Source organism: Mytilus galloprovincialis, chromosome 3 (assembly GCF_965363235.1).
Source record: "Mytilus galloprovincialis chromosome 3, xbMytGall1.hap1.1, whole genome shotgun sequence".
Classification (NCBI taxonomy): domain Eukaryota; kingdom Metazoa; phylum Mollusca; class Bivalvia; order Mytilida; family Mytilidae; genus Mytilus; species Mytilus galloprovincialis.
In genome coordinates this window covers 10381440-10408624 of record NC_134840.1, presented here as the reverse complement: position 1 = coordinate 10408624, position 27185 = coordinate 10381440, and the positions used below count along the sequence as shown (strand labels likewise).

Here is a 27185-nt window from a genome sequence, read left to right as displayed (position 1 = left end):
AACAGCTTCATACAATCATCTTTAAAAAGATTTACCACATTTCATAATTACAATCGTCTTTGGAGGCCTTTTCACAATATCTATAAGACTTCAATACAATATATACACCATAATAAAGAACACTAACAATAGTCTCCCCTTGTCAATTGTGTAGTCATCTCCCCTTGTCATTGTAGTTGTCTACATTTGTTATCTCCCTTTATTTCTTCCTTCCTCCTCTCTCCTTCAATTGTAAGCTAATAACAGCTCCCTTATTGATGTTGTAGTAAGCTAAGGAGTTAGAATCCTTCATGAAGATACCCTGAAAAGTCAATAAATTGATGGTGTAAATCTGATACAAGAAATAATTCTTTTATTAAAATGCAATCAAAAGTAATGTGGTGGAACTTAATCAGTTAATCATGTGAATTATCATGATCTTAGATTTGCTCTTGCATGACTAGCTTCAAACATGTTCAGAAAAGGAAAACTTATTCTACATTTGACAAGTTCCTCTGGCAACAAACCATGACAAGTTTTGTATATTTTGTAAAATTTCATGATTTTCCCTAGTTTTCTATAAACTTTTGAGAAGACTTTGGAATAGAAAGGTTTTGCCAACTTCTTGGCACACTGCAATAACAACTTAAATATTTTGTAGGAATAAGTAAATATGTATAATTCTAAGATCACTGATCTAAACTATTTTGTTGGCTGCGCAAAATTAGTACAACAAAAAATGGACAGAAACTACATACAATGAGTACTATATAAAAAACATTTTTTGACCAAAGCACCCCCAAAGCCTTTTTTGGTGATAAATAGTCCATATTCTTTGGAATCTACATTTCTATTAATTTACCAACTTTCTACAAGAAATATGGCTATCATTTTACATTTAGTTATCTTATGTACTCCAAAGAAAATAGGTAACAAACAAAATGACAACACATATTTTACCAGATTTTATCTTCTACTTTCAGATAACTTACATCATACTGTAATTTTTGTTTACCAGCAGGAAGTCCCAGGCTCTCATTTAACTTAGCCTTCATAACAGCAATCTGAAATATAAGTATGTGTTAATTGTGGGCATTCATTAAAATCTTAGTCCCAGACTCTCATTTAACTTAGCTTTCATAACAGCAATCTGAAATAAGTACAACGTGTTAATTGTGGTCATTCATTAAAATCTTAGTCCCAGACTCTCATTTAACTTAGCTTTCATAACAGCAATCTGAAATATAAGTACATGTTAATTGTGGGCATTCATTAAAATCTAAGTCCCAGACTCTCATTTAACTTAGCTTTCATAACAGCAATCTGAAATAAGTACAACGTATTAATTGTGGGCATTCATTAAAATCTAAGTCCCAGACTCTCATTTAACTTAGCTTTCATAACAGCAATCTGAAATAAGTACAACGTGTTAATTGTGGGCATTCATTAAAATCTAAGTCCCAGACTCTCATTTAACTTAGCTTTCATAACAGCAATCTGAAATATAAGTACAACGTGTTAATTGTGGGCATTCATTAAAATCTTAGTCCCAGACTCTCATTTAACTTAGCTTTCATAACAGCAATCTGAAATAAGTACAACGTGTTAATTGTGGGCATTCATTAAAATCTAAGTCCCAGACTCTCATTTAACTTAGCTTTCATAACAGCAATCTGAAATATAAGTACAACGTGTTAATTGTGGGCATTCATTAAAATCTAAGTCCCAGACTCTCATTTAACTTAGCTTTCATAACAGCAATCTGAAATATAAGTACAACGTGTTAATTGTGGGCATTCATTAAAATCTTAGTCCCAGACTCTCATTTAACTTAGCTTTCGTAACAGCAATCTGAAATAAGTACAACGTGTTAATTGTGGGCATTCATTAAAATCTTAAGTCCCAGACTCTCATTTAACTTAGCTTTCATAACAGCAATCTGAAATATAAGTACATGTTAATTGTGGGCATTCATTAAAATCTAAGTCCCAGACTCTCATTTAACTTAGCTTTCATAACAGAAATCTGAAATATAAGTATGTGTTAATTGTGGGCATTCATTAAAATCTTAGTCCCAGACTCTCATTTAACTTAGCTTTCATAACAGCAATCTGAAATATAAGTACAACGTGTTAATTGTGGGCATTCATTAAAATCTTAGTCCCAGGCTCTCATTTAACTTAGCTTTCATAACAGCAATCTGAAATATAAGTACAACGTGTTAATTGTGGGCATTTGTTAAAAAGTATTTATATTCTAGAAGGGTCAACAGATATGAAAAATTTCTTTTTCATGAGCATGTAAAAATTGAGTGTTATAAATTGTTACTCCATTTTCTGTTTTTTTCCAATACAACAGAACATTGAAATCACAAATAAGAATAGCTTTATAAAAAAAGCTGCAGATAATTAAATTCACTAACTAAAAAAATCTTTTGATAGACATACAAAAAGTTTTAAAACACATTTCAAATATATAGTTGTATAAGTTTGATGTCAAACTAAGCATAATAAATTTACTTTTTTAATTGCAAACTTGGTAGTTCAGATTATGGTTTACAAACACACAACTGAGTAAATGTTTGTATGGATTACAGCGAAAATATGCATACAAGCACATTATAGACAATTTTAGAGGAATGTTGAGCATTTCAAGGCTTTTTATTTCCTGCACCCTAGGGAAGCAAAGTGATGACATCAAGAGACAGTTTATAGACAGCAAATAGTTTTGAATTGGTAATTTTTTTGTAAAAACCTTAATCTGATATATTCAAAGCAGTTTGTTGAATGTTGTAATCTATGTAATACTCACAGAGTCAGAAAGTGGTAATGTATAGGTCAACATCTGTCCATTGAGTTTCCATTCTGGTTTGTCATCAGCCTTTGGTACCATAACTTTGAAGGTAACAGGCCCCTGAAGATAGATTAAAACTTTGCAACACATTCATAGAAGACATAGTAAACACAGCAATCAATTGTCAGAAATTAGTTTTATCCTAATAGCAGTATATTCATAGAAAATACATTTAACCTAAAGCAAAATATTCAAAGCAAATAAATTCAAAATTAGAATTAAATTCAAAGAAAATCAATAAAACCTTAGCAATAACTCAGAAAAAATAGATTCTGCTTAAGCAATAAATTCACAGAAAAAAATTCAGCCTAAGAAATAGCTTTATAGAATAAAATTAACAGCTGCAATAAATTTCTAAAAAAAAAATTAACCTTAAAAATCAATTCACCGAAGACAGATAAACCATGGCTATCTATTGACAGATTAAAGATAAACTTTGGCAACAGATTCACAGATGATAGATGTTTAACTTAAAACTGTGTGTAATAACAGAATTGATGGATGTATAAAGCAATAATTTGGCTGTAATTTTGTTGTTTAAAACAAGTGAGTCTGGTACATATATAGATATTCTTAACATCAAACAAATTACAATTTTAGAAAAAGTTACACCCCAAAAATAATGAAAAAATAGTAGATTTTTTAATATATTCAAGTCAGTGTATCATTCATAAAAATTTTAAAAGCAAATTTTGTGATTATTGCAGAAAACATATATACTTTGTTTCTGGACAAGAACACATCCTCTGGAATCAACTGTTCTTCTGTCTTGGCCTTCTTTGCTGGAGGTTCATCCATAGATGGTGGTTTTGGAGGACCAGGGGGGTGAGCCAACAGGGTTGGTGCAAACCCTGGACGTGGTGGTCGGGCCATCATAGGCTGGGGCATCATAGGCTGAGGCTGCATTCCTTTAATGAAATCCCAATAAAAATTAAATCAAGAAAAAAACTTCAACTTAATATCATAAACACAGCTATGTTAACCAGTTTTGTATAGATGTAATAATACAGTTCCCGAAAGCACGTTCACAATACTCAATAATTACTTACTATACTAATTAGGTAGCCTTACTTTGAAAGGTGCTTAGCTTCATTGTGAGTTTTAAACTCATTCATTATCTTCAGTCCTTAATAATATCAATAATATCAACTGGTTACTTGGTAACGTAAATTGTCTGAGTACAAACTTAATAGTGGTTTTCGTTTGTTGTTGTGATATATATTTGTTTTTCGTACATAAATTAGGCGGCTAGTTTCATCATTTAAATTGTTTTACATTTGTCATTACCAGGTCATTTATAACTGACGATGCGGTATGGGCTTTGCTCATTGTTGAAGGCAGTACAATGACCCATAGTTGTTAATTTCTGTGTCATTTGCTCTCTAGTGGAGTGTTCTCATTGGCAATCATAACACATCTTCTATTTTATTACTTACCAATAACATTCATTGGTGGCCTAGGTGTAGAAATCATCATTAGTCTCTGTGGCTGATTCATGAGTGGCATTGGTGGTGTTGACATTGGTAGTCTTGGTAGTGGTGGTTGTGCCATACTTTTGTGCATATTTATTGGAGGTTGGGGAGGGGGAGCTGGTTTAGAGGGAGGGGGAGGAGGTGGAGGCTGGACTTTAGGAACAGTTGGACCAATCTTCTCTTTTTCCTCATCAGCTCTGAAATTCAATATCATCTCTTTATATAGATTTGTAAATAAAGACAAAATTTCACAGGTTTACGTTTTTTTGTATACATTTGTTTCAACAAATTTTCAACCTTTGGATTTTCTGAACTTTCAGACATTAACCCAAAGTTAGTTCAAAGGCAAGGGTTTTTCAGTACAGTAAAGTCAACAGTTTAAAGGTTTTATTGATGGTAAATCACAAAGTCTGTTTATCGTGTAATTTTTGTAAATCTATGTATTAATAGTGTTTACAAGAACTAAAATCAAACAATAAATATCAAAAAGATAATATGTTTTACAGTTCTTCTATAAAAGCATGCTAAACAAAACATTGATCAACTTGCTTGCTAGGTTTTCTTGGTTGTTTGCAAACAATAGGTAGGCGGAGTTTCAGTCTGTTTTTATATATACTGGGATTTGATTGGACAATAAGAATTGACATGAAATGAATTTAATGTTTATTGTCCAATCATATTCTAGTAAATAGTAAACAGACTGAAACAGACTACCTACCTGTAGTTTACAAACATCCAAACCAATATAGCAAGCAACCTTATCAATGGTTTGTTTTGCATGCTTTTATAGAAGAACTATAATACTCAATTCCTATTTGACCCCATGACAACCAATAACTAATTTTTGTTCCCTAAAATGTATACCATGTTTTTTAATGGCAGAAAGAGTCTATCATTGTGCATGTCTTGATTGATAAACGTTTTGAGCAAACTTTATTGATTTATGGCAGAACTTGTTCAAACGTCAATATACATAAAATATTTGAAGGTGGACATTAATCACACAGAAATTGGTCATACCTTTGTACAAAGACTAACTGAGGTTGTACAACCCATGTGGTATTGTATCACATGTTTCAATTCATTTTTAATATGATGTAAATAGTTTATTATTATTCCACCCATATAAATCAATGTATTAATATTTGTTTTTATTTTACTCAAGCTGTAGTTTTCTGCAGAAAGCTGCATTCAACAGAGATATTCTCTCTTGCAAACAGATCAAGATCTTTACTTACACCAGTCCTTTAGTTTTATGTATTGTAGCAATCTGCTCCTCAATAGAGATGTTCTCTCTAGCCTTCTGTGTGACTTTTTCCATAGAAGCTGTGTGTCCATCCCAAACAACTCTCTGCTCTTTTCTTTCTTCTTCTCCAATCTGAAAAATTGCAATCATTCAGAATTGCTTTTTCAAATTAATTTCTTTGTCAGCAATATAATGTTTTTATTAAGATATTATTTTTTGTAAGTTATAGTTAGTGCATTGTTGTTATGTATGGTTGATGCTATTGCAAAGGCACAAGACATTTTTAATTTAAAACCAATACCCAAAATTTCTAAATTATACCAGCATAGAAACAAAAATCCTACATTATATGTATATATTATTCTAGTTTCTGAAATAATATCAGATATAAGACAAAAGGAATAACACCTTGACCATAATACAATGTATATTTGGTTTGTAAACATATATATAGTATTAACCATCATGTCTGTTTGTCATATCATAGCAGTGATGTGAGAATTTGTAAACTGTACCACAAGATGAAAAATAATAAAAAATAAATTGTTGAAAACACACCTTTTTACCAATCTGTGTTTCTTCTACACCAACACCAAAGATATCAGTACGTCTTTCAGCCAGTTGTTTTAGACTGCTCTCAATAGAAACACCAGGGGCATAAACTTCTTCTTGTTCCTTCTTCTCATTCATAGCTCTCTGTCTTTCCTGAATCCATTTAGGATCAAGTAATCCTGTTCAATTATAAAATATATAACAAACTTGTAAAGTTTCATTTATGTCCATGGAAACTGTGATAACAAAGCTATTAAAATACTCACAACATTAACTATTTTAGTGTATTGACATTTTTGTGGATAAAAGTATCTTAAATTTCACATCAGTGTTATAATGAAGAAAATTAGCACTACAATGAAAACAAGTGTTCTGACATTTTCAAATTTAGGTCCTAATGAATGGTCTAGGGGATTTTATTAGCAATAATAACTGATACATATTGGCCTTTGTTTCTCTCACAAATCTGTATTCATAAACATATATACAATGCTGGCCGATATATCACATTTGTAGCTTATTTCTATTCATTAAAAATCAGATGAACAAAAGAAGAGGTTTGCTAATACCTTTTTTGTAAAGTAAATTTTTGCACTCAAGAATGACTTGGAATAGAGAAATGATATAAACAAATGGTGGCAGCTGTCATACTATGATCGATAAGGAAGAATAACTACATATCTATCTATTAACTACTAACCTATTCTCATATGCTCTTGTACTTTGTGTGCTGGGATTTTCTCTCCAGTAATTGGTGACACCATGTCTGTGGTTATTTCTCCCATGGAAGGACGAGCTGTCAATAAAAACATACAATCACTCATGTTAATATTTTGTTATTCAAATACTCTAATAATACATAATGGGTTTACCTTCTAAACAAATGTATATCATGTATATGGAAAGCAAGCATATTAATAGTTTTCAAAGTTTCTCCTGATTTTTAATAAAAGCAAAAAATAATGCATGTCAAGTCATTTAAACTCACTTTTTTTTTATACAGACTACAATTTATTTAAAGCAGACTAGAATGTTTTTTGTGATAGAGATTTGTTGGACTACAGTTAACAAACCTTTGGGATTGTAATCCTTCTTGATGATGACTTGATCTGGTGTAGGTGGCAATGGTGGTATCTCACTGGGTGGTGGTGGCGGCGGTGGCATGGGTGGCTGAGGTGGAGCAGGAGTTGGAATCTTCACTGGTTCATCCTCTTCAGACGATGATTCTCCTTCCATCTCCTATACAAATATAAACACATCATTTAATTTAATTATTTGGAATATTTTCTAACACTACTATGAGACCATCATGGTCATTGATTTTACCCCCAGGGGATTGGACCCACAATCCTGTCATCACACTACTATGAGACCATGGTGGTTATTGATTTAACCCCCAGGGGATTGGATCCACAATCTCCCCCACCTGTCATCACACTACTATGAGACCATGGTGATCATTGATTTAACCCCCAGGGGATTGGATCCACAATCTCCCCCACCTGTCATCACACTACTATGAGACCATCATGGTCATTGATTTAACCCCCAGGGGATTGGACCCACAATCTCCCCCACCTGTCATCACACTACTATGAGACCATCATGGTCATTGATTTTACCCCCAGGGGATTGGACCCACAATCTCCCCCACCTGTCATCACACTACTATGAGACCATGGTGGTCATTGATTTAACCCCCAGGGGATTGGATCCACAATCTCCCCCACCTGTCATCACACTACTATGAGACCATGGTGGTCATTGATATAACCCCCAGGGGATTGGATCCACAATCTCCCCCACCTGTCATCACACTACTATGAGACCATCATGGTCATTGATATAACCCCCAGGGGATTGGACCCACAATCTCCCCCACCTGTCATCACACTACTATGAGACCATGGTGGTCATTGATATAACCCCCAGGGGATTGGACCCACAATCTCCCCCACCTGTCATTACACTACTATGAGACCATGGTGGTCATTGATTTAACCCCCAGGGGATTGGACCCACAATCTCCCCCACCTGTCATCACACTACTATGAGACCATGGTGGTCATTCAAAAACAGATAGTTTAAATGATGATAGATGACTGTTGAATGTCCTGTGGCAAATTAAATACATTCAGGATACGAACATTATAATGTTATATCAAAATGTATCCTGCTTTGTTCTAGTCCTTTCTTATCTGATTTAAATAGAGCTAGTTCACAAGGAACAGTCTTCAGGAAAACATTTGACACCCAGACACATAATTCTGACTGTGAGCTGACCTATCATAAATATCCTAAGTTGCATAGCGGTCTAGGAACATTTTCTGTGGTTTTTTACCTGTAAATCTCCCTCTGGTAGTGGAGGTGTAGGAGCATTGTCTGTGGTATCTTACCTGTAAATCTCCCTCTGGTAGTGGAGGTGTAGGAGCATTGTCTGTGGTATCTTACCTGTAAATCTCCCTCTGGTAGTGGAGGTGTAGGAGCATTGTCTGTGGTATCTTATCTGTAAATCTCCCTCTGGTAGAGAAGGTGTAGGAGCATTGTCTGTGGTATCTTACCTGTAAATATCCCTCTGGTAGAGGAGGTGTAGGAGCATTGTCTGTGATATCTTACCTGTAAATCTCCCTATGGTAGAGAGGTGTAGGAGCATTGTCTGTGGTATCTTACCTGTAAATCTCCCTCTGGTAGAGGAGGTGTAGGAGCATTGTCAAAGTCTATCTCCTCTCCGTCCTCCTCGTCTTCAGACTCATCTGATTCTACCTCCATCTGATCATCAGCCTGAAAAATAATAAAAACAGTTAGAACTTATAATATTGTCACATGATATTTCTTGTAATAACGACAATATTTTATTAGTTTTCTACATCACCTTATTAAAGTCTGTCAATAGACAAAACAATAAATTAATAAACTGGTGCTGAATAATGTCAATTATCACTTTAACTTTAATTAAATAAAATATAAGCTTTGGTAGAATATTTTATTTACCATTAGACTTAAATACCAACATGTACAGAATCTTGGATAACACTTATAAATACCTTCTCTCCTCCTCTTTCCTGCATTAGAATTCTGGCTCCAACTTCATCTGGTGTTGTGGGAGGTGGAAAGTTACCTGAAATGGACAAAAAATATACTGAAATTTAAATTATTTTAGGAGAAATTAAATTTCACAATTCCAAAGTCCAAACTTATTTGCTATGTTTTATTTTTGCTTTTGTTTTGTTTCTAGGTGACTCTTTAAGATTAAGTGAGGGAATATTTTTGGAATTTCATCTATTTCTAAAATTGGAGAAACATTTTCTACTTAACAGTGTCCTAGATTTTGTTTCAAACTTTTACATTTTTTTTTCTTTTTTTCACATTCTTCAAAGCTGATATAGTTTTACACTCATTTTAGGAATGATGTTAACATTTTTAAAAGCATAAAACCCATGAGCTGATCTGTATTTCTTTGTGTAGGGGCCATATATGTTTTTCTAGTTTGATCTAAAAATGTTTCAAACTTGGCTGGAAATCCAATATTTTCTTAATCTTAGACTTACCTTGTTCATTGGGTTGGAAATCTACTGTTTCTACAACAACAAAGTCATGCCAGTCTATCTGTGTGTAAGCAACTGCAATACAAAAGTATTTGCTTTATAGGTAATTTAATATAAGATAGCCTTATGCATCATTAACTCACAAGACTTGACTGACATCTGTCTTAGAAATTCATGCCTTTATACTCAAATCTTGTTATTTTTAAACTCTTTTGTTTGGTAACATTATAAAACATTGTTTTACTGTAAAGATGTGTAAACAATATATTATGAAAATCATCATAATTTCTATTGTTCTACATCCAATAAGAATTATGTACATTGTACTTTAATGTGTACATTAAAGTATTATATTGTATTGCTTTTCATATCGACAGAGATTTGGTTTAGTTAGCCACATTGGCCTAGGTTTGGTTCAGTTAGACATTTTCGCCTAGTTTTTGGTCAGTTAGCCACATATGTCTAAAATACAACCAAATGACTATCTGGCTATCCACAAAATATAAGCATGTAGATGTGAAAAGCATTGCTCAATTCTCTCTTTAATAATTAACCAATCAAGTTTGAGCTTGTTCCATTAAATCTGTATTCAACCAATAAAAATCCAGCTAAAAAGAATGATATTTGTCCAATTGCAGTCACATCAGGGCAGATTTATGTTCCATACAATATTGGTAGTTTTATTGATATAGACAAGAATATATTTAAATTAATAAATTTAACATTTTTTTTTTTATATTTTCTAATTTTCTAAATGAAGTAACCAACTTTAAATAAATAAAAAATACCAACTCAGTATAATAATAATATGAATATGACCCCATTATCATTCATTGAGATAAGACCATTTAAGATAACTTACTTCTCTCTCTTTCTAGAGCTTCTTCTTCCTTCTTTCTCTCCCTGATTTGATATTTACACCACTCTACTCTGTATTTTACTTGCTGCAATACCTTAAACAGAAAATATTTAATTCTAAATTATTTAAAGTGATGTGTTTAAATTCATTACTAGATTACACTGTTATAACTGTAAATGTTGAAATGATTTGTCAAAATTTCAGGACCAGTGCAATACTTTTGGAATAAAGTTAACTTGGCAATGAATTGTTATTATATAAATATCACATAGCTGAGAGGGTGATATAGCAGATTGTTACTCCGAGAAAACATTGTCAACCGCAATGAAGCCAAGGTTGACAATGCTTTTTCGAGGAGTACCAATCTGCTCTACCATCCTCTCAGCTATGTGTTATTTAATTTATTATACTGAATGTCCTATGATTATTGTCTTTTACAGATTACTTTTATTTTAAAAGTAATTTCTATGACGTCACGTACATAACAATGTTAGTTATGGGTATAAGAAAAAACAACAAAAGTCATGCAAGATGGTTTTTTTTAATTTATTTTAAGTCAAATAATAAAATCTGAGCCAAAACATAGAAATTAAGCATTGTTTTAAATTACTTGATGTAAATTCAATTCATTGTCCTTTAAATTATTGATTTCTGATTGGTCTTGACAAAAGGGTAACATTAAAAAAAAATTGACACCTGTCAGCCATGTGATAGAGTAAATTAACACCCTCGTATTAGTCTATCAAAAAGTGACATTTTAACGTGAAGTATAATTCAGTATTAAACAATAATTAATTGACTTTGAGATTTTTCTATGATTTTTATTTACCTCTTTGTATTCTTCAGATTCCTTAGTTAACTTCTCTTGTAAGTCTTTTGGTGGAATCAAAATCTGTAAATCAAAATAAATATCTAAAATAAACATATACATTTGTAACTCTTTTACAGGAGACATATTTTGTCAACTGTCAAAAAAATTGCATAAAGATTTGTATGATGCATTTTTTTTATATGGCCAAGGCTGAAGAACTACTTTTAAGGCATTGTTTGATAAAAGAAATCATTTTTGCATAATTGAGTCTAAACATCTTTTTGATTTATTTAGTTACTTAGGATCCAAACTAATATTTATTAAGCACTTGGTGTGGAGATGTGATCAACTGATAATTCTAACATCTCATTAAAGTGAAACACAAGGAGAGTCCCACTCTTACAGCAGTTTATACTATTTGAAACCAGTAAAATTTGGTTGAAGACTGACAGTTTCTACAATTATTACCTCCCCTGATAACACAAGTATTATGAGAAAGAATCTGGCTGCTGGTTAAACTTTGACACTTGAAATAGTGTTTACCTTTGTATATTGTTCTACAAGTTTAGTGAAGTAATTGAACAAGCTGTGTTGTGGTCGTAAGAAATCAAATTGATAGTTCCTCTGTTCTCTATTCATTAGGTTTGTAAGGAACTGTCGTCCATTTCTAGCTACAAACTGTGCTGTTAATCTTACTACGTCTCTGAAATCACAGAAGTTTAATAATAAGTCAAAAAAATGCATTTAGAAGAATATTTTGTGATGCATAAAATAAATCATTCTAATATATATCAACTGATGCTTTAAAGAATGTTTTCTACCTAATGTCATGGATGTTTATTAAAGAGTGTTCTCCAATATATGTCAACTCATGTTTGGAAAAAGCAATTCTGTTGCATATTATGCTAAAATTAGATACCTTTTGATATGTTGATGAAAATTTTTGAACAAATTCCTATACAAACATTAGCCTTGTTTGAGAAACACACCATACATTTTTTTGGCCTTATGGGGATTGTGAACGATTCATATCCATAAAGTTTCTTACACTTTTATAAATTATCATTTCATAGTTTAAATGTTGGTGTTAAAGTATAATCAAACTGGAATGTGAATATATATTACTTACAAATCAAAAGCTGATATAGATGGTGGATCTGCTATGAATTCAAACTCTGGTGGTGGTTCCTTAGGGACAATAGTCTCCAATAACAATCTAGCTTGCTCTGCCTGTTGTTTCTGAACAGCTGCCAACTGACCTGGCTGTTGTCAATAAATGGAGTAATAAATCAATAGAAGTTGTGCCATGTTTTCATTTAACAATCTAATTTTAAAGAGTACATCACTTGTGGAGGTACATGCCATTTTTAATATCATCAAATACAAAGCCCCTAAGTTCAAAAATAGTTGTAGGGTTTATAATTTTCTTTAAATGTCTTTTCAGTGAGATAAACTTAATGTTGATGAAAAAATCTCTGTTGAACATTTTGACTTTGCAAAGAAACAAGAATCGTTATTGTAATAAAAGATAAACCAGATTTAATTGCAATTTATTCAGTTATTATTATCATTTCAATTCAACCTTAAATGGCATTTAATTCTATTCTTATAAATGTAACATTTTTAGAAAATAAGTCTTGCATCATGTTACCATTAATACCCTTTATCAGTTGAGTGACTGAATCGAAATACATTTAGGCAGATGACAATGGAAATTTGTCTTTGGAACTGATTTAAGAAATTATTTTATTATCATCAATTATTTGCTTACCTTGGGAACAGCTGGTTCTTGAGCTAAAACAAAAATAAATATTATAAAATGAAAATCTTCATTATTATCATAAACTGTTGTCACAGAGATAAGTCTCACCTGTATGTAGATTTGATGGTAAAGTCCAAATGTTGAAATTAAAGTACAAATACATTTTACTTCCACAAGTAAATTATGCAGAAGTTCAAGGTCAAAATAATCTCCATGGAAATGAGATGTGCTTGTACTAATACAACTATATACCAAATATCACTTATTGTCCATTATTGGTTCCCCACTAAATTGACAAAATCACTTAACTTCAACAAATTGTTGATGCAGCTACCACTTAAAGTCTTTCTTTTTTACTCTGTCAAGTCCACCCAAAAAAGATTTGTCAGTTTTTTTATTAGCTGCTACCTTTACATTGTTTTTATTTAATTTCCGTTTTTTAAATTGCTTTTATAAATCTTAGCTGATACCAGTTTGAGTCTCTTTTTTTGTGTATAGTTTTAAGATTAAAATTTGGTTTCTTTTGCATGATTGATAAACACCTTAATGATCTTGTTTTAAAAGTAATAAAGTATATCTGGTAAACACAAAACATAACATAACAATCTTATCCATATCATGACCATTGTTTTCTCTGACTTTGTACTTGTAGTAGGTATTATTTAAACACCAGTAATCTATCTACCTTTTCCCTCCTTGAACTCTTTGACTTTATACTGGTAATATGCATGATATGGGTCATTTTGTTGGAGGAAATTAAATTTAGGGTTGTTAATTTCATTCTGACGGATTCTGCTCTCAAACTCAGGTCCATTTCTGGCAACGAAGCTAGCAGTCTTGTCTACAATATCTTAGATTCCTTGTTAAAGAAATGATATATGTTACAATTCAGTGTAGTATTCTGGTCTATATAGATCAAAGAGGTCAAATAAAACTAAATTCTTTCAATTAACAAAAGTATCAATATATGAAAAATTCTTAACTAACAATTTCTTCAAATATTGTGAGAAAGAATTGAATATGAACTGAATATGTTTCATGTGTATCACTCTAGCCTATAAACCTTATTTCATGTAACTGCCTTTTACAATAACTTAATGATTTCATAATTTATGTACTCATATAAACATGTATGTACTGTACACATGGTACATGTTCAGCAGAATGAGAATTACACATGTACAGTTCGTGACAGTTGCAGATTTTAAATTTTAACCACAAATTGTTTGATTTAAAATATATACAAAAATTAGTTTGATTCAACACATGAACAAATACATGTGTGGGTGACATGGTTGGGATACATGTATGTTGCAAAATTTGGTTACATGTGAAGAGATGAGATTTAAAGACAGAGACTGATAGTACATCAAACTTGTGACTAATTTGCAGAGGAACAGTAAATTCTTATTTTGTTCCTTCCTTGTGTATAAATACACCAATTTAGGAACACTGAGATTCTGTTATGCTCTTCTCTTGAGTATTATTGCGAATCCTGTCATAGTTTTCCACAGATTCACCTGCTAGTTACCTGTCCATTTAAACTTTTGTAAGTCCTATTGTCCCATCTAACAAATACAACAGCTATTGTTCTCTGTTTAGTTTATTCAATGGGACCTTTAAATTTTTGCAAGAGAAATCTATCACTCACTGATTAATTTACCTGAACAAAAAAATTGAACTGTCAATGATGGAAATACATGTACAAATAAGTAATTATGAAACTGCATTTGATGTTGTATTTATTCAGTCAATAACACATTTTCAATTTGTTTGATATCAACACTGATTTAAAAATTAAAAGTTGATTTCTGATCAAATTTCAACATTTTACCTATTAAAATTTACTTTTTTATGCCCCACCTACGATAGTAGAGGGGCATTATGTTTTCTGGTCTGTGCCTCCGTTCGTCCGTCCGTCCGTCTGTCTGTGCCTCCGTTCGTCCGTCCGGTTAAAGTTTTTGGTCGAGGTAGTTTTTGATGAAGCTGAAGTCTAATCAACTTGAAACTTAATACACATGTTCCCCATGATATGATCTTTCTAATTTTAATGCCAAATTATAGTTTTGACCCCAATTTCATGGTCCACTGAACATAGAAAATGATAGTGCAAAGTTCAGGTAAAAGTTTTTGGTCAAGGTAGTTTTTGATGAAGTTAAAGTTACATCAACTTGAAACTTAGTACACATGTTCCCTATGATATGATCTTTCTAATTTTAATTCCAAATTAAAGTTTTGACCCCAATTTCACGGTCCACTGAACATAGAAAATGATAGTGGGAGTGGGGCATCCGTGTACTATGGACACATTCTTTTTTTAGTCTGTTCATAAGTTAAAACTTGAAATGATAATGTTTAAATAAAGGTCTTCCTTCATAAATGTATTCTTTATAACTGAACAACCACAAAAAACATGCAAATTCTTTAAAACATAAATGCATGCAGTAGTTAAAAAAATCAGAAATAAACTTTTTATAATCAGTGCTTATATTGAACAGATTGAAAATGGTAATTTTTGAAATCTCAAGAAGAGATTTTATATGAATTTATAGGGTTAAATATACTTACCATGAAATTACATTTATATTATATAGAATATGTTTGCTTTCACAACATGTTCTCATCGCAATTAACTAGGTGATTAAAAATTACATCCATGAGATGTACTCACCTACGTCATAGTTCACCTGTGTAACATACACTAGCTTTAGTTTTAATTTGTCGTTTAATTGAATAATTTCAATTAAGTGAACAAAAAACTGAATTTATTCCAGGGGTGGTGGTGGATTGTGGTAAGTATATTTAACCCTATAAATTCATATAAAATCTCTTCTTGAGATTTCAAAAATTACCATTTTATATGAATTTGGTTAAATATACTTACCATGAAATTACATTTATATTATATAGAATATTTACTGATTAACAAGCAGTATTTCATTTGGTGGAGGATAAATTCTCTCACACACATACAATTTCAACATATAAAAAAAAATTATGTGAAATTTTTTTAAAAATAACTCCATTAAATTTTGTAAATACGGATATTAGTAAAAACCGAAATTACTGAATTTATTATACAATGAAGCTATGCTGCATAACTATATGTATCAATGGCAAACTTTGCAGATTGTATAAATACAAGTATGCAAAATTAATAGACTTGATGTAGAGTTGTCTCAATGGCACTCACATGTATATATATACCCCATCTTTCTATATCTGATGAATAAATAATCTGCAGGTCAGTATAGAAATAATTATATTAAAGCTCCTTCATTATGAGCTAAATGTGTTGTAATATTTATGCAACAGTAAATAAGCATTTATTTCTGAATAGGTTGTTCTTGTTGCTTGTACAAATCGACAAGAACTTATAATCCAACCTTAATTTCATTACTTTTCACTTTGAAACTTAAGTTTATTTGGAAACATTATTACCTTTCTTTAACTTTCCATTGTTTTCTCTATATTAATATAATAACAGATAATATATGATTGCTGTCGTCTTTTGATAACCTGATCAATATCACATCTTTCGAAATAAATTCTTTTCTACTTAATTAAAGAATTATAATCAATTAAAATATACTTTGTAAATAGGTGTCCTTAATACAATCAAAGTTTATTAAAGACTCAAACCAAAGTTGTTTCATGATTATGCTAAATCTGGATTAATCTTTAAACTTTTTTAAAGTTATAGTCCCTGAGAATTTGCTTCTCTGCTAGATATACTACTTTTAAAATTTTATAGATTTAGAATAAAATATTTTCATCAAGAGAAGTCTTGTACTATTGTATAATGACAATTCTCTAAACTGACTAAATTTTAAAAAAAATCTGATAAAATTTCTATGAGTGGTAGAACCTTTGAATACAATGTCTACCATTTCAACCATGAACAATATTTTTGTTTTGTATTGGACTACTCAAGTGTAAAAATACAGAAATGGACAAATCAGTGGAAAAGTTTCAGTATACATGTTTCCATTGATATACTGCTTCCACAGAACATTTGGATGTTGAGCTGAATTAAAGCCATGATTGTTGTCCTCTTAAGTCCAAAAAGAATGCTAACAGATGATTTTCTCCAGCTATGAAAAATCTGTCTAAAATAAAATGTTTTGATATTTCTAACTAACATTTCACAACGGTTAACTTTCTAGAATATCTTGCCATGTACAGTTCCAATTTTAAAGAAACAAAAATTTGACATAATGAACAACTCTTGTATGTTGCTCTTGACAATTGTTTATATTAAATTCAGAAATTATTTCGCTATCAGAAATACTAAAATGCAACTTGTCAAATATAGTTCTATAGTTGTATTTAAAGAAAAACACTTGTTTGGCAATATGGAAAACACTTGTACTAACTTGCAGTATCCTTAAGTGTTCTTAGTTATTTCAGAAATGGTTTCACTATCAAAAATGCTCATTTTATTTCTGTCTTGGTTCACCTCATCTGAATCCTATACATTCTGATATGATTCAATATATATCAACCAAACAGCTTTTGGTAGTATTTTGTGACTTCAACCCAGTCATTTGTTAACTTAGTCACTCAGAAGAATTTTGCATTTGTCCCCAGATTTGGCAAAAACAAAATTAATGTGATTTAAATAATCACATCTTTCAAAACAATATTGAATCAAAATTCAAAGTAATTGTTTAAAATAAACACATTTCAATTTTGTGTAGCATATTCTTGCATAAGATACTAACTCTATGCTATATATTTATACTATTCTGGCTGGTAATATGGAAATTGAAAAGTGAATAATTACCATCAATTCCAAGGTTAAAATCACATGCATTCGGAAAACCTTCCTGCATATAGATAATACACAACTTGACTTTGACCAGACTAGATTTTTGTAACTTTATGCTTATAATGAGCAAAAATAAAAATAAACAGTGACATTTTAATATTTAGGTATAATATTAAGAAAATGTCTCGCATTTGATTTGATATAATCATGGAATTATCATACTATATTTTACTTCCATGTACTATTCTTAGACTATTGAAAGCTATTTGCTAACTATTAATCAGTCTTTTAAATAAATTGCTTTTCCTACATTTTGCTGTTAGATTAACTGCTTCTACACTGGTGCTAAAATTTGAGAACCAATTGAAATGTATATATATTATATGTTTTTATTGGTACATCATGTGTTACTCCAAAAAAAACCTCTTCTTTTTTTCTGCATCTCGTAAAGACTGACTAAATAAAAGGTTTATATAAAGAGCTGTATAATAGATAGTTTCAAATCTTGAGAACTACTTCAATTTCCTAGACCATGTCTAGCATTTTAAATAAATCCTGCATCCACAATGCTTTAAATCTTATTTATTTATTTACCAATATTTTACTAATTTTTTTTTTTTTTTTTTTTTTTTTTACAAGATCTAAATTAATGATAATCTTGTTTCTATAAATCAGCATATTTGAGTCCTCTATACTTCAGAATTCTGAATCAATATTTAACTCTAGGAAAAAACAATGTGTAGCCATTGCATAAACTGTTGGGTTCTACCAATCTCACATTAAGAATAAAACAGACCCAATGAATGAATCCTTATAGCAGAAACTTGCCCATCTGTTGGCATTGCTTAGAAAACTTAAGATGTAAATTAAGGCATAATTTTCTATCTTTAAAAGAGTATCCAAACTCCTTTTGCTTTCATGATTGGAAGATATATGTATAATTTGACAGTGATTCCCATATAGTGAGGGTAAGATAGTCTCTTAAGTCTTACGTTATCACCTCTTTTTTGTGTACTCAAAACAAAACAGAATTAGTACATATTATATTTAATAAATGCATTGGCAATGTACACTCTGAATTATGTAATCAATATATAAGCCATTACCTTGAATGAGTCTTTGTGAAATGCATCATGGCATCCCCTAAACTCTTTATTCAATAGACAATCTAATGTTTACATAAAAACATATAAAAGCCTTTGTTTCCTTACTGCCGACAAAACAAACAATTGGTTATAGCAGTTCATACTTATAATATTCATGTTCTTCTTGTCATAAGTAAACTGACCATGAAATTTAATATTAGTAAAAAAAATTGTCACAAGCTATCAACTGTATTTAGAACAGTGCTCCATTCTTACTGTCTCCATGTCTGTTAGAGCATTGGAGAATTATTTATCAGTAAAAAAATAATTAAATATTTACAGCAAATTGCTGTTCTGGAAAAATATTTCAGGCTTCTAAGAATTACTGTCCTGATTTAAACTGGACATATTTAAAAGAAGTATGTATTGGTATGCTTAAACTACAATCACATTTGTATTGTACTAGATAACAATGTATCATTTTAGTGTCTTTAATATCTGTCTTGACTATTTCCAGACACTTGTTCAATATATTATCAATATGAACAAATATGTTAATTGACTAAACTGTTGGTTCATCACAAAAAAAAAAACAATGTGCAACCAAATATTAGCTATGCTTGTGTTGTTTTAAAATATAATAAAAGTAGACATGATGTTCCCTGGGTGGAAAGATGTCTAGAAAAGTCAGATAGACCTGGACTTAAATTCACTAGTCTAATTCTAATTTATTTTATTTGCAACAATCATCCACGTGCAATTCTATGCTCCATAAATATCAATGTGCAATCAATAAATAGTTATGATTTAATTTTATGTAAGATATCAAATCTGTATTTTATTAGAATGAATGCAACTTATAGATTCTAAATCATGCATGTTGTTCTAGTTCCTATGTTTCCTGTATGAAACATGTCAACATTAATCAAATAGACTTGGGCAAAATCCCTATTATATTTTAAGTCTCTAGTGATCCATTGAGCACGTTTTATTTTCAATAAATATGGTTTATGTTCCCTGAATGGAAGGTTAACCAAATAAACATCATCAGTTGTGGGCAAAATCCCTATTCTGATTGTGATGTATTTATCAACTGTTAAAACAGTATCACTGTTGGTCTACGCTCCCTGTATGGAACGTTTTCCAAATAAAACAATCTGAAAAGGGCAGATTCCCTTTTCTGATTGAAATTTATTGAACCAATTGAGATTCTAGTCACAATAGTGGTATACGCTCCCATACGGACGTTATCCACATTAAAATAATCAGATCTGGTCAAAATACCTATTCTGATTTAATAGTTATGTGTTTACACAGTCTCGTGTACCAGGTGTACACGTAACAGACTGCAAATTGTAAACAATCGAACCAATTGAGGTTCTAGTGACAATAGTGGTATACGCTCCCATACGGACGTTTTCCACATGAAAAACAATCAGATCTGGTCAAAATACCTATTCTGATTTTAATATAGTGATGTGTTTACACAGTCTCGTGTACAGACTGCAAATTGTAAACAATCGACTTTATCCAAACTTTACACTCGACCCGTTTCGTAGCATTGCTCTAATGCAGTGAAAAATCCGGTCAGTTGAGCGTGAAAAAAGAAATAAACATCCGTTTAAATATATATCTTTTTAAAAACGTAGCACTCACGTAACATGTCCGATTTTGACAGCTAAAATCTGCCTTTCCTCGGACCCGATTTAATGTTTGAAAATGGCGGCTAAACAAAGGTCATTTTCTGTGTCGTCGTATTTCCAGACTCGTAAGCTGTAAAAATGACGAAAACGTGCATATCAGAAACTTGGCAGAAGCGCTGTATTCTGATTCACATTAAATTAATCGTATACCGATATTCCGAAAACAAATAATGTATTTTATAAAACATAAGGATTTTCAACAGTAAACTGTTAAAAATCCTTGCCGACGAGAAACATGCGTTCTCTTGAACGCAAAAATTAAAACTAAAGCTAGTGTATGTTACACAGGTGAACTATGACGTAGGTGAGTACATCTCATGGATGTAATTTTTAATCACCTAGTTAATTGCGATGAGAACATGTTGTGAAAGCAAACATATTCTATATAATATAAATGTAATTTCATGGTAAGTATATTTAACCAAATTCATATAAAATATATTATTGATATTGAATAAATACTGTATCACATGCAGTTTATGTGAGTTTATACATGTATTTCAGTGAACAAAGAAGATATTTTTTTGGTCAGGCAAATTAATCAATGAGTGATAGATTTCTCTTGGAAGAAATTTAAAGGTCCCATCAAATAAACTATACAGAGAACAATACCTGTTGTATTTGTTCAATAGGACAATAGAACTTACAAAAGTTTAAATGGACAGGTAACTTGCAGGTGAATCTATGGAAAACTATGATAGGGTTCGCAATAATACACCTACACTTCATCTTTGCATGTTAACTAACAATACTTACATGACTTACCAATATTATACTTTATTTTATTAATACCCATAAGAAACTATTAAACTTGATCTAAGCATGTTAACTAACAATGTAAATGTACTAATATGACTTACCAATATACATGATATACTTTATTGTATCAATACTGCTGGTAAACTATTAAACTTGAACTTTGCATGTTAACTTGCAATATACTAAATTACATGACTTACCAATATACTTTATTGCTACTGTCCTGTAGAGTGCCTTCATTGAAGACAATCAATGAATATTTATCATAATATTTTATATTTATAAAATGCTAAACCATGTTATCCCCAGCCTTTAAATCACCAGGAGCACAGTGTTTTTCAGTCAAATATAGCACATTAGTTAATTTTATTGAAGAGGTGAAGTTTAAGCTGCATACTGATATTTTATCTTATAGTATTAACATGCTTCAGCAATATACTGCTCAAGATTGATTGATTGTTAGTGTACATGTTTAAAGTCATATGAAACTTTTATGTATATGTTTTTATGACTAAATGGATAGTTTTTATTATAAAACTTAAGTAATTTACTGTAAATATACTTTTTTCTCAAGAAAATTCTATTATTTGTCCAAATTTAGAAGAAGTTGACTTTTTTTAATTGCTTGCTTCCAGCAAACAATTCGCCAACGCATACCTGCCAACTGTCACTATTTGCGGGGGATTTCCCCCATGAAAGCTCCCAAATGGAAATTTTGAAAGAGCAATTTTGTCTATAATTTTAAACAAAACAGTTAATTTTACAATGCCCATAAGCTGTCAATAGAATGAAGAAGCCAAAAAACAACATAAAAATGCATTTGAAGGCCCCTTAAGGGTTTCTTAGGACTATCAGAGCCATCTTGCACGCAAAACACCCATGGGCATTTTAAAAAGTTGGCAGGTATGCAACATGTTTTCCGTATATGCTGTTACCTCAGCCTGACCTTTCTTGTAAAAATCCTGAGATCTGAATACGCAAGTGCAAATGGAAAACCAAACGTAAACATCGCTCTGTCATCATGATAGACTATATCTTATTGTACATGTTATACATGTCCTTACCTAAATACCTATTCTTCGTTGATGATTGTTTACTAACGGGTGACTATCATTAAACTTTTAACATTTAACTGGAAAAATTCACTGCAGTACTACACTTCCGGTTTATACATCATGATCATGGATTCTGTGACAGGGCTCTAAAGGGAATATCCCTCGAAAACTACTATAAAAGCCGGGGTAAGTACTGTACATAAAAACATGATATTTATTAAGTGTATATATATTTCAGGGCTCACGCTACCAGGCGACTTAGGCGAAGAAGTCGCCTTCCCGACCGTCACTTCGCTTTCCCTGACCCCCAAAAGCGAAAACAAGTCGCCCTGTTCTTGACAATACTCGCTTTCAGTCGCTTCCGTCATCGGACATTTTCAATTTTTACTAAGTTGATGAAACATCAATTTTTTATTGATAATTAAAGAAATTCAGACATAAACGATTTATTATCTTTAGAAAAGAGGTTAAAGCATTGTCTTCGCAGTGTGTAGCAGGTTATTTGATAAAAATACAACTTTTTATCACTTCGTGCATTTCCGCAAGTTCCGGTGCTTGTTACTCGAAAACGTACATCAACCTAAATTTCGGCGGCAAAATAAGTTTGTTCCTTCATTTAAACCGATTTCTAAACTACGGATCTGAACCGGACCAGCTATGACCGAAATCCGTACTTTTACAATAATCACTATGGACGCACGGATGGAACAGCTGACAGAAGAATATTGATCCCAAAGGGAAAAATTACGCATTCCACACGCATTAAGAGACTTTTGGTTACATCTAATTGATTGGTGTATATAATTCCCTATATTTTTTATGGATTGTTTCAAACTATTGATTAAAGTTGCTTAACTCTGAGACTATTATACTAATATCAATATATTATGGCCTAGCTTAATAACTTTTATATTTTTTTATGAGAAACACTGAATTTCATACACAAGATAATTTTTAATTCAATTGTAATTGATATATTATAATTTCTTAACATTTTTTAAAAAAAAAAAAAAATTTTTTTAAGTGCTAGATATTTAGTTGGTAGTTTCTCACAAGAACCTTAGTAAAACTTAAACAACTTTTAATTTCAAATGTTACTTTAATTGTAATTTTTTTACTTAGAAATGAATTGAACAATATAAAAAGAACATTATTTACATATGGCCCTTTATACTATTGTAAAATCCAAACATTGTAGCGCACTGCGCGAATGAGCACTTCTCTTTCAAATCTCACCACTTCTCCCTATCAGTTTCAAAAAGAGAAGTCACTTCTCCCTATAATTCTGAAGTAGTGTGAGCCCTGTATTTCAGTGTTTTCCCTAGGCTATTCATGCATTGCGGTACCGCTACGCATAAAATTTCGGCCGCCATGCATGTATCATACCCGCTATGCATCCCGCTATGTGTGAAATTTTTATTATTTTATAATATGAAGTGACAATTGACAAAACTCTACAGGTGTTTCAAACTCACTGGACTGATAATTGATCATAATTAGATGCAACGCTCTGATTTTACAACCACGTTGATTAGATAGAACAACATTCAAGACTTCGATTGCATAATAGAAATCGGGAGTTCAAGTTGTTTTAATGATAAATATAATTTATAGCCTGATGAATGCTAGTCAATTCGTTCCAAGTCCAATTCGTTCCAAGCCAGTTCGTTCCAGATTTGGACAATTCGTACCAAGTCAATTGTCAATGCGTTCCAACTGATTTATTTCATTATTAATCAGACTTGACAATGTGTTCCATCTGATTAAGTTCATTATTAAATCAGACTTAACCAACTTTTTTATAATGTATATGTCCGTATATCACTGTATGTGTGTAAATCAACCTACAGTGCACGGCAAAAATCGACAATTCCTTGTCCATTTTTTCTGTATATTTCATATAAAAGATGATTTTTCAATAACATATGTTCATCCTAACAGTTCATAGATAATTGTTCAATAGTCTTTCAGTATTTCACATATTTCATTTTGCTGGTCAACGGATAGCACAGTGATAAGTGCAACAATCAGCTGGGTAACTGTAATTTGCTGGCTTCTATAGCTGTCCCAAAGCTCCATCATCTTGGACTGTGATCTGTTTGTGGCTGCTTACTTTTCGGTTTCGTACAAGGACACTGAGTAAATTTTTATATTGTAAAAAATACACAACCAGTGCTAATGAGTAGTAGCGATGCACGTAAGAAAAACATAGCAAATGTGGTATGTCAGCCTTCAATTATTATTGACAAGCGTTTGTGACCCAAGATAAGTACGATATTATTCTTTTGATGAATGCATTCGCAACTGTTATGCGCACATCATTGAAATACAATAATCAATTATAATGATAACTATTTCTTTGAAAATATCACTAGTTAGTCACTTTATGCATATTTAAAATATTGAATTTGTCATGAAATACTTCCTTAATAATTAATAATTATCAATATATATCATGCCCAATCTGAGACTACTATAACACAGAGAGTGACCAATCTCTGTGTTATAGTAGTCTCAGGCCCAATATATCGTTCTTCCCAATTAATAAACCAAAGATTTTTTTTAGATACGTATTTATATTCATTTTTTATAAGTACAGCATTAAAAATTAAAATAATAAGGCTATATTTAAATGGTTAATATTGTTTAATACTGTTCTTGAATAAGTTGGAACGAACTGACCAGTTTTTGGAAAAGTTGGAACGAACTGACCAAGCAACTTGGGACGAATTTGTTGGTACGAATCAGAGTTGGAACGAATCATCCAGTGATGAGCCTGATACAGCTTCCAAATATCCTTCCGTGAAAAATAAAAAGTAAACCTTTTGCAGTATAAATTTTACGTTTTGAAATCATAACAGAGACTACACATCATTGGGTTGAAACATGATGTAACTTTGACCTCCGTAGCAGAGTTCAAAAAAATTATGGGTCACTGAATATTTACAATTCAGATCGTTTTTGTTTTGATGTCAAAAATTGTTTTATTTTTAAAACTGATCTTTCAAACTAGTTTTAATCCAGAAGAAAGTAAAAACATTGCTTGACTGTACCTTAAATTTAATATCTATATCCAAATTAAATTAATTAAAGCTGTAATCCATGATCACAAATTGAATGCTTTGTTTACAATTGTTGAAAGCCATGTGCTTTTTGGCGGGAAAATTCGGGAAACCCCTTATTAACAGGAAACAGTTACATTTCATTGTTATTTATAGACAGTAGGAATTTCATTTTGGAAATCATTTTGATTAACTGCTAAGATTTATTCATGAACAATTAATAATGTCTTGGGGTGAAACTGATAATACTTTTTTTTTATTAAAATAATTTACATCTAGGGGTATGAAAAGGGGGGCTGGTTTTTTTTGTGTTTTTTTTTCATTAATATTACAAATATATAAAGTTCACCAGTCTGAAAATACATGGTTAAATGGATTTTAATTCTGAAAAACTCATGTTAATTTAATTCCTTTATTATTTCAATCATAATCAGAAACAAGCTACATGTATAAGGTATTTCAAACATATATTTTTGGCTTTTATATAAGATCGAACATTCCAGATTATTTTATATGTATGTACCTGTCAGTAATAACAAACCTGGTAGAGCCTAAAAAAATTCTACAGGGCCCTTGAAAAAACTTTTGGATCCAGGCTGGCCTTGAGAGAAAATGTTAAGTATTGTTCCTGACTGTATTGCAGATTTATGTGAAGTTTTTAAACTTGCAAGCACAATTCATTTTACTAGTGTAATAGAAATAATTCTACAAAACAACACCGCGCTCCGCGCTGCAAATTCATCTTAGACCCACCATGCATCAAGAATTTTCTAGGGAAGACACTGTATTTATTAAGTGTAACTACCCAAGAGTAGAATTCAATACTTTAATCCCTGCTGATTAGCGTTTTAATATAGATTTAGAACAATCCTTGAAAAATGCGTTGCATTCCTGTCACTCCTCTACGAGAAGCTCTATTGATAGTCTACTTTATTATTTACAGAATTTTATTGATAGAACTTCCGATTCCTGTGCTTAAATACACTTATTAAATATTAATACTTTTTAATAAAAGTAGAGAGAACAATCCCAGGGCGACCAGACTCTCTGGGCGAAAGAACTCAGGGCAAATATGTAAGTAGGGCGAAAGGACCTGATACCCTTTCTTAATAACTTGAGCTCATTTATCCATGCAAGATTTTTTTAAATTTTAGAATTGGATTTGTTTTTTTTTCATGTGTAACTACAAGACAGACAGTTGTCTCTGGAGAAAATCAACATACATACCTTTACACAAGTTTCTTTAGAAAGACTATACATGTATAATAACCTTTTATACTATGTTTTCTAATTCTATTCTAAAAGTAAAGAGTCAGACAGTCAGAGACATGTTGTTGACATTAAAAGGATACTCCTTACTTCTGGGGGAGGGTATATGATTCCAATTACTGGTTTAGCTGCTTGTATTTCTTCTTCTGTTTTCTCTTCCTGTACAGATATAAGTTTCTCAATAGGCGGCATTTTGGAAAAAGTTATCTTGAAATAGAACACCTCCAATAAATGCTGCGAGTAAAAACGTACCGGAAGTCGCTAAGGTTTATCAAAGTCGCAAAAACGTTTCGCCTGAAATATATCTTTTTATAGCGCTACATGTTATTTTTAGCGGCGAAATATAAAGGCTGATGAAATGTTCTATGCAATGGATTACAATGATATAAGCAGCTGTAAAGC

The 27185-nt window shown here is 31.4% G+C and overlaps 1 protein-coding gene across 4 annotated transcripts; it reads right to left on the bottom strand.

Moving 5' to 3' along the window:
• On the bottom strand, positions 1–27116 carry LOC143067164 (splicing factor 3A subunit 1-like). Of its 4 annotated transcripts, XM_076240254.1 has the most exons (19): positions 26867–27116; positions 13765–13929; positions 13089–13111; positions 12447–12580; positions 11861–12020; positions 11336–11398; positions 10510–10600; positions 9651–9722; positions 9147–9220; positions 8773–8883; positions 7176–7341; positions 6803–6898; positions 6109–6281; positions 5543–5682; positions 4269–4501; positions 3553–3740; positions 2791–2892; positions 972–1043; positions 1–301 (listed from the first exon to the last, which is right to left on the bottom strand). In XM_076240254.1, exons 1-19 carry the CDS (start codon positions 26973–26975, stop codon positions 200–202), a joined length of 2274 nt encoding a protein of 757 aa, XP_076096369.1. In that variant the 5' UTR covers positions 26976–27116; the 3' UTR covers positions 1–199. The 4 variants fall into 4 exon arrangements, with proteins under 4 accessions (XP_076096369.1, XP_076096370.1, XP_076096372.1 ...); XM_076240255.1 differs by lacking the exons at positions 1–301; positions 972–1043 and adding an exon at positions 1835–1918; XM_076240257.1 differs by lacking the exons at positions 1–301; positions 972–1043 and adding an exon at positions 2025–2090.
• Positions 27117–27185: the final 69 nt, after the last annotated feature.